This window comes from Dama dama, chromosome 9 (genome assembly GCF_033118175.1).
Source record: "Dama dama isolate Ldn47 chromosome 9, ASM3311817v1, whole genome shotgun sequence".
NCBI classification, from domain to species: domain Eukaryota; kingdom Metazoa; phylum Chordata; class Mammalia; order Artiodactyla; family Cervidae; genus Dama; species Dama dama.
Genome location: NC_083689.1, coordinates 70828713 through 70837798, shown reverse-complemented (window position 1 = coordinate 70837798; position 9086 = coordinate 70828713). Strand labels below are relative to the sequence as shown.

At 45.6% G+C, this 9086-nt stretch overlaps 1 protein-coding gene across 1 annotated transcript; it reads left to right on the top strand.

Annotated features, from left to right (window-relative positions):
* Nucleotides 1-203: 203 nt before the first annotated feature.
* On the top strand, nucleotides 204-2769 carry GARIN3 (golgi associated RAB2B interactor family member 3). The gene is made up of 2 exons (XM_061149474.1): nucleotides 204-812; nucleotides 1615-2769. The coding sequence occupies exons 1-2, from the start codon at nucleotides 204-206 to the stop codon at nucleotides 2767-2769; spliced, it is 1764 nt and encodes a 587-aa protein (XP_061005457.1).
* The last annotated feature ends 6317 nt before the right edge of the window (nucleotides 2770-9086 follow it).

Genomic DNA, 9086 nt, shown 5'->3' with positions numbered 1-9086 from the left:
CCTGCCCTGAGGGGGTGGCTGCTTGGAGGTTGAATAAAGGGGTGTGTGATGGTGACAGGTCACAAAGGACTGGGCAGGATAAATGTGGTGATGCCGAGAGACTTAGGCAGAGCCCTGCAGGGAGATGGGCAGTTGCCTTCACTCCCTCTCTCTCTCAGCGACTCAATTTGTGGCTGGTGGCGCTGTCTTGAAAGAAGAGAACCATGAGCAGTGAGTGTTTGTTACCTTATTACACGGCCAACAGCTACCGTTCAATGGGCGTGTTCAATACCTCCATGGGGGACCTGCAACGACAACTGTACAAGGGAGGAGAGTATGACATTTTCAAGTACGCACCCATGTTTGAAAGCGACTTTATCCAGATCAGCAAGAAAGGAGAGGTGATTGACGTCCACAACCGCGTCCGAATGGTGACTGTGGGCATCGCATCCACCAGCCCCATCCTCCCACTACCTGATGTCATGCTCCTGGCCCGACCAACTAAGGTCTGTGAAGAGCATGTCAGACATGCCCGGACAACCAAGGGGAGAGGTCGCAAGCCCACGAAGACCCTAGAGCTCACCAGGTTGCTTCCCTTGAAGTTTGTCAAGATCTCCATCCACGACCGTGAGAAACAACAGTTGCGCCTGAAGCTTGCCACTGGCCGTACTTTTTATTTGCAGCTGTGCCCCTCTTCTGATGCACGAGAAGACCTCTTTTGCTATTGGGAAAAGCTTGTCTATCTCCTGAGACCACCGGTGGAGAGTAGCTGCAGTACCCCGATGCTCCAAGCTGGAGACGCAACAATTCCGGAGGGTGACAAAAGCCTATTGGTAAGTACCTACAGAGACTCGAGAACATGGGGCAGAGTGTTTTGGGAGAGCAGTGCAAAGCTGGTCCTTCAAAGGGGTTTGATGCTCTCTGAGACTCACCTGGGAAATGCCTTCCCGTGTCAAAAAGTCTCGGAACCAAATGAGCCATCACTATGGGACTCACACACTGGAGAGGTTCCAAGCACTTCTCTACATTGTCCCACCAGGCCAAGTTTCAGAGAGCCCTTAGGTATTGTATCAGCAGCACTGGTCTCATTCCAGGGTTGTAATCCCTTCTACAGCAATCCTGATTGTCTAATCTTTTCTTGAACACTTACCCAAGGCCAGGTAATCTCATCAGTGGTGGAATATTATTCATAATGAGGAAGTTCTTCATTGTCTCCCTGTGACTCTCATATGCTGATTAAAATCAGTCCAGCTCAATTGTGCATCTACTCATGCACAATTCATTCTAATAGTCTCCAAAACATAGAATGCATGCATCCCTTGACCAAGCAACCCCACTTCTAGGAATCTGTCCTGCAGAGGTAGAAGCACAAGGGTATAAAATTAAACCATGGAGAACTGTATTAATATCAACGCTTTCCCTGGCCCTGGGATTGTTCAAGCAACGGAGTGGCTGTTTGACAGAGATGCTGTAGACGGAATCTTCCATCCAGTGGGAGCTTAGACTCAATGATTTCAAAGGTTATTCTAAAGATAAACCCTTGAACTGCTCAGCTTTAGGATGGGAGAGGAGTGGACAGCTCTGATCTCACTTGCTGTGATCTCTATCTTACCTGTTTCTCCTCCCTTGGCACAGACCACAGAGCTCCATAGAGAAAGGGATCATGACGCTGTGGGTCTTCACAAGCTTGGTGATGTGTCGGGAGCCTCGTCTTGTGCTTATGTTGGTGGAGAGGGAGTCTATCATGTCCCCCATGGCTCAACTACATCCTTGAAAAGTACTGAAGGAGGAGCGGCAGGGACAACCTCGGGCCTGGCCATAGCAGGGACAACAACAAGCCCTGGAGGAGGCGTGGCAGTTGCAGGGGTGGGAGCGGGCTCTGTAGGAGGTGCTGTGAGCTTGGCCGCAACTAGGAGCACCAGCAGCAGCCAGATGAGCGCCACCTTGGCAGGAGCTGCCGCCAAGAGTCCAGGAGAAAGTGGATCCGGCAAGGCCATTGTAGGTGCTGCCAGCATATCCTCAGAGGGCACAAACCTGGTCTTGGCAGGTGCTGCCAGCACATCCTCGACAGGGGTGGACAGTGCAGACAGCAGCATGAGCGTGGTGTTTGCAGGTGCAGCGACAACTGGCAAGGCTGCTGCTGCAAGTGCTAAAGGCCAGGTCGTAGCCCCCCTGGTCTCTACCTTGCAGAGTGAAGGCTACATGTCTGAAAGAGATGGAAGCCAGAAGGTCACCCACCCCAGGGATGAAACTCGGAAGGAAAAAAAGGAAAGAAGGGAAAAGAAGGACAAGTCTTCATCTAGGAAAAGTTCCCGTCACCGCAGAACAGGGGAAGGTCATCACAGGACAGGAGGGGACAAGACCCGGAAGTCATCCTCCCACCGGTCCATATCAGGCCATGGAAACAAGAGAGATGACAAAAAAGAAAAAGGGCAGAGCAGCACCAGGGGCAAAGGACACAGCCCTCACAAGAGTGGCAGCCATAGCTCATCTGCCAAGGAGGGGAGGACAGCTCGCAAGCCGGGGAAGAGCAGGTCCAGCACCAGTTCAGGGACTTTAAATAAGAGATCCAGTAAGATCAGCACTTTCTTCAGAAGCTTCAGAGTCATTCCTGGTTCAAAACCAACGGTCGGACATGACAGAGAGGTAGACTTTGTGGCTAAGACGGTAGAGAAACGCAATATAGAGGCCAAGGTGGAGAAAGCCCCGGTTGGTGAGGACATGGAGATCCATGGAAGTGTGACATCAGAGACGATGGAGACCATCATCATTGAAAGAAAATCTGTTTAAATAGGAGCCAGGACAGGAAGCTTCCATGGAGACCCAACTTCAGGAAAGAATCCCTAGAGAGTCAATTCCAGCTTTCTTTAATAAAGGAAACCATACAACTCCAAAAGAAATGCTCTGTCTGTTTGAATTTCTGTGTCCCCTTGCCTGGTAGTGACTTCACAGTGGTTTCTGTGATGTGAACTTTGCTGAGACCCGTCTCCAGTCAAGCAGAACCCCACCTCCCACCCATGTCCAGCAGAGCCAGCATTAGTGCCCTGCCTTGCCTCAACCCCTTTCTGCCTTTGGTTTCCCCAAGACTATGGCTGTAAGTCACAGACTATGGGTTGGGAAGCACCACCACCACCACCACGTCCCCATGCCCTTCGTCTTCTCCCTGAAGATTCCTGAACAAGGTCATTCAGTCCAGTCCATAGAATAAGACAGGACGCATGTCTCCTCTGGGGGTAATCAGGTGAGAAAAGAAAGGGTGCTTCAGCACTTGTGGGCAATCAGAATAGTGAAGTTTATCATCTTGATCAGGGACTGGCAGCCTGAGGGTCAAATCTTGCCAACTACCTGGTTGTATAAGTACAGTTTTATTGGAATGTAGTTACATCCATTCACTTATATATTGTCTAAGGCTGCTTCCCCTGGAGGAGGAAATGGCAACCCACTCCAGTATTCTTGCCTGGAGAATTCCATGGACAGAAGAGCCTGCTGGGCTGTACAGTCCATGGGGTTGCAAAGAGTCAGACACAACTGAGCGACTAACGCAACACAAGGCTGCTTCCATATTAAAAAGACAGGTATGAGTAGCTGTGTCAGAAACCATGTGACCTGCAAAGTCTAAAATGTTTATTCTCTGGAGTTTGGCAGGAAAGTTTGCTCACCTGGATGTAATCTTAAAATTCTTCTTCCTCCTGGGTATATACTCTGGAGAAACTCTCACAAACGCTTTCCGGGAGACAACCAGGAAAATGTTTACAGTAAAACAATCTGTAATCGCAAAACCCTGGAAATGGTCTACATATCATCAAACAGGAGAACTGATCAAATGCCTACAGTACACATTATACAGCAGTGAAGATGAAAAGCAGTTGGAGAGGTTAGCATGGGTGAGTCTCCTGTAATGTTGATTAGCAAAGCGTCATAAAAAATACATGCAATATAGCTCCATTTGTGGAAAAGAGCAAATAATAAGTGTGGGAACACATGTTCAATAAATGTGTAAAGGAAAAACAAGGACATGATAAATAACAAATTCACAACAGTGGATTTCTATAAGGTGAAAAGAATGGAGGGATGGCCTGGGAGGTACATATAAAGCTTCAACAGAGTGGGGATTGTTCTATTATGCAAAGAAGGGGTGTCCATGGAGGTGTATTATTGTGTATATTTTATTTTAAAAATAATTCCATTATTTCTGGCTGTGCTGGGTCTTTGTTGTTGCACAGGCTTTTCTCTAGTTGCTGTGGGCAGGGGTTACTCTCTAGCTGCAGTGTGCGGGCTTCTCATTGCAGTGGCTTCTTTAGTTGAGGAGCATGGGCCCTCGGGTGTCGACTTCAGCAGGCTTCAGCAGTTGCAGTATGAGGGCTCAGTATTTGTGGCTCCAAGGTCCTAGAGCACAGGCTCAGTAATTGTGGTACACAGACTTAGCTACTCCTTGGCATGTGGGATCTTCCCAGATCAGGGATCAAACCCATGTCTCCTGCATTGGCAGGTGAATTCTTCACCACTGAGACACCAGGGAACCCCTGTGTATATTCTATTTTAGTGTCTCTGATATGAGGATGGTTTTTATATTGCTGTCAGCCAGGTGGCAGTCACTACCTTAAAAATATCTTAACCAATGTATTACACGTATGTTTCCTTTTTAATATATGTGCAAGAGATAACAAAATATCTAAGTCTGGAAAATATCTTTCCATAAGTATAAAATTTAAAAAATCTAAGCGACATACTCACTATCCAGGAACACAGGAAAAGTTTGATATTTTGGTAAGAAATAATAAAATAATTCAAAATGCTCTATACTAATGAACTATGTAAGTGATGTATGCATGTGGAACATGATTCTAAAAATAAAAAATCATATATGAGAAGTGAGATTATGCAATTTTCAAATGTCCATTATAAAAACGAATCGTTTTAATTTTAAGAAGTTGTAAGTAAATTTCATGTGTCTATGAAAAGCATTAAATTGTTAACAACAGATGATAAAGTGGCATTTGAGAAAAATGATTCTGAGAACCATGTGTGTTTGTATGAACCTGGGAATCATCTGCTAGCCTTGCAGTTCTCTGTTCATTCTCCTGTGCGACAACAGTCTACTAGGACGGAAGCTGGGTTTCCAGTAAAACTTAGGGACTTTCTCTGCAAAGCACATGTATGTGATAGAGGTGGAGGAGGTGAGAAATAAGATAGGGAGGAGTGGTGGCTTGAGAGGATGAGGGGAAGCCCTTCTCAGTTGCTCTGGTGGGCGGCTGGAAAATCCCACCTTGTGATTTCCGATAAACAAGATCAATCAATTCTGGGGATCAATGTGTCCTTGGAGTTAACTCTTGAAACAGTGGGTCTTGGGAGGGAGAAACCAAGAGGACTGTTCTCTAAGACCTGAGAGGGATTTGGGGGAGGCCTTCTGGAAATGTGAAGGGTAATGTGCTAGAGGAGAGTGATAAAGAATTCTTTCCAAAACTTTTGACTCAGAGCCCCAAATTTTCCCTATGCCAGAGGCCAAATCAGCCTAGGTTAAAATTCAGTCTTGTGATTCTATATCCCCCGGCTTTACCTTTTGTTCTTCTTATCCTGTTTTATGCATTCTCACGCTCTCACTCCAAACGGCTTCTCTAACGTCAACCTAGTTTGTCCATTATGCAGGACGTTAATTGAGCAGACACAGAATGTACACAAATGCCATCTAAGAAAGTGCAGGTGAGGACTTGCCACGACAATATGCCCTGCCTGGCACTTCCTCTGCATTTCCTTTTCTATTTTGACAGTTCATCAAGAGATGCATGTTCAGATACATATGTAATTCAATGCAATAGGCATCTTCCTCTGGAGGGAGCTATCAATTGGGGCATCAAGTCAATAAACCCTATCAGATAAAGGTCAATATTTTTGACAGCAATATTCATCTCCATAGTAACAATTTGACTGCTGCAGGTGCAATTAGGCAATGGATGGTTGGTTACTAACTAACTGGCTTTCCAAACTTCAAGTCTAGCAACACACATACATACTAGAGTTTTTTGCCTACAGCAAAATAAGGTCAATCACAGGATTGTTGTAATCGAGTGGAGTCTTTCAGACAGAAGAAAGATGTGTGATAGTAGGAAGAAACAAGATGCCTCAAAATATTGAAAGAAGTGTCATGGCTGGCAGAGCGAGTGTGATGAGATGATGGGGAACACAGCAGGGGCCAGGCCATACAAAGTTTTTGTGGTCCGTTTAAAGGATTTTGATTTCTGACCTTGGAGTGATGGAAAGCCGTGAAATGTTTTAAATAGGGGAGTAGCAGATATGCAGATGACACCACCCTTATGGCAGAAAGTGAAGATGAACTAAAAAGCCTCTTGATGAAAGTGAAAGAGGAGACTGAAAAAGTTGGCTTAAAGCTTAACATTCAGAAAAGTAAGATCATGGCATCTGGTCCCATCACTTCATGGGAAATAGATGGGGAGACAGTGGAAACAGTGTCAGACTTTATTTTTTTGGGCTCCAAAATCACTGTAGATGGTGATTTCAGCCATGAAATTAAAAGACGCTTACTCCTTGGAAGGAAAGTTATGACCAACCCAGATAGCATATTCAAAAGCAGAGACATCACTTTGCCAACAAAGGTCTGTCTAGTCAAGGCTATGGTTTTTCCACTGGTCATGTATGGATGTGAGAGTTGGACTGTGAAGAAAGCTGAGTGTCAAAGAACTGATGCTTTTGAACTGTGGTGTTGGAGAAGACTCTTGAGAGTCCCTTGGACAGCAAGAGATCCAACCAGTCCATCCTAAAGGAGATCAGTGCTGGGTGTTCATTGGAAGGACTGATGCTGAAGCTGAAACTCCAGTACTTTGGCCACCTCATGCAAAGAGTTGACTTATTGGAAAAGACCCTGATGCTGGCAGGGGTTGGGGGCAGGAGGAGAAGGGGCCGACAGAAGATGAGATGGCTGGATGGCATCACCGACTCGATGGGCATGAGTTTGAGTAAACTCTGGGAGTTTGTGATACACAGGGAGGCCTGGCGTGCTGTGATTCATGGGGTTGTAAAGAGTCGGACACGACTGAGCGACTGAACTGAACTCACCTGAGCTTGATCAAGTGTGCACTTTGTGGAGGGCACTGTGGTTTCTGTGAAAAAAAATATTTGGTGAGGAGATCGTTAATATGTGACTTTATGTAACTTTCTATGTTGGCCACAGAATCTATAAAATGAGGAGACTGGAGGGTATGTTTTGAAAGATGGTTTTCCATTTGAAATATCCACATGAGGTGGACATTCCTTCAGTGAAGGACCCATGGCCCCACCTGGTGGGGGTGCGGCCCACAGAAAGCCTTCAGCTAGCAGTGAGTTTGGAAGTTGCCTAGGTTCCTCATCCAAGGTGCATAGGAAGAACTGAAGGAGGTAAAGGTCTGGGTGTCATAGCCCAAGGTCACTCTGGTTCAGGAGCTGCTGGTGGGACTTGTATCACAGCTCAGTTTCTCCCTCTGTGGATTCTTGCTTCTTTCTGAGGTGTTGCTCCTAGGAGTTCTCCTTATTGCTCAAAACTCTATCTCAAAATCTGCTCATTGGAGAATACAATCTGGGACACTATGTTGGTGTAATGTACTGTGGCCACCTCCTCTAGAGAAGATAATAAGGAGACAAATGAAAGTAGACTCAGCAGAAAGGTATCGAAGTCCTGGGCAAGTCACAGAGATTGGAGTCTGCATGGGGTAAAGGAGGCCATAGTGATTTAAACACATTCAAGTTGCCTCTGTCCTTTGGAGGCCCAAGGTTCTAAGAGAAGTTTATTTTGGACCTGAGGCAGGAACCAAGTGGGTAAAGACTTTCTTAGATAACTGCAGAGGAGCAACATCTGGGCTTACAATGGATTGGACCATACTATTTGCAGCTTCGAGAGCAGTAATTGACATTTAGTAGATGAACAATAAAAAATGGATGAGTAAACAAATTAATTAGAAAAGGAATTCATCATTAAGCTCTAAAAACCTGCTTGAGAGTGTATTGTCCTGGATGCCTTCAGGAAAATAATTCCGGTCTTTGAATGACATAGTTTCATGAAAGGACCTCTCCTGTTTAAATGTGGGGACTTCCCTAGCAGTCCAGTGGTTAAGACTCTGTGCTTCAGAATGTGGTTCAGGATGGGGAACACATACACACCTGTGGCTGACTCATGTCAATGTATGGAAAACTACTACAATATTGTAAAGTAATTAGCCTCCAATTAAAATGAATAAATTTATATATATAAAAAAAGACTCTGTGCTTCCACTGCAAGGGGCACAGGTTTGATCTCTGGTCAGGAAACTAGGATCCCATGTGTTGCGAGGTAAGGCCAAAAATTAAAAACAAATTCAGTTCAGTTCAGTCGCTCAGTCGTGTCCGACTCTTGGCGACCCCATGACCGCAGCACTCCAGGCCTCCCTGTCCATCACCAGCTCCCGGAGTTCACCCAAACCCATGTCCCTTGAGTCAGTGATGCCATCCAATCATCTCATCCTCTGTCATCCCCTTCTCCTTCTGCCCTCCTCAATCTTTCCCAGCATCAGGGTCTTTTCAAATGAGTCAGCTCTTCACATCAGGAGGCCAAAGTATTGGAGTTTCAGCTTCAGCATCAGTCCTTCCAATGAACACCCAGGACTGATCTCCTTTAGGATGGACTGGTTGGATCTCTTGCTGTCCAAGGGACTCTCAAGAGTCTTCTCCAACACCACAGTTCAAAAGCATCAGTTCTTTGACACTCAGCTTTCTTCACAGTCCAACTCTCATATCCATACCTGACCACTGGAAAAACCATAGCCTTGACTACACGGACCTTTGTTGGCAAAGTGATGTCTCTGCTTTTGAATATGCTATCTGGGTTGGTCATAACTTTCCTTCCAAGGAGTAAGCGTCTTTTAATTTCATGGCTGAAATCACCATTTGCAGGGATTTTGGAGCCCAGAAAAATAAAGTCAGCCACTCTTTCCACTGTCTCCCCATTTATTTCCCATGAAGTGATGGGACCAGATGCCATGATCTTACTTTTCTGAATGTTAAGCTTTAAGCCAACTTTTTCAGTCTCCTCTTTCACTTTCATCAAGAGGCTTTTTAGTTCATCTTCACTTTCTGCCATAAGG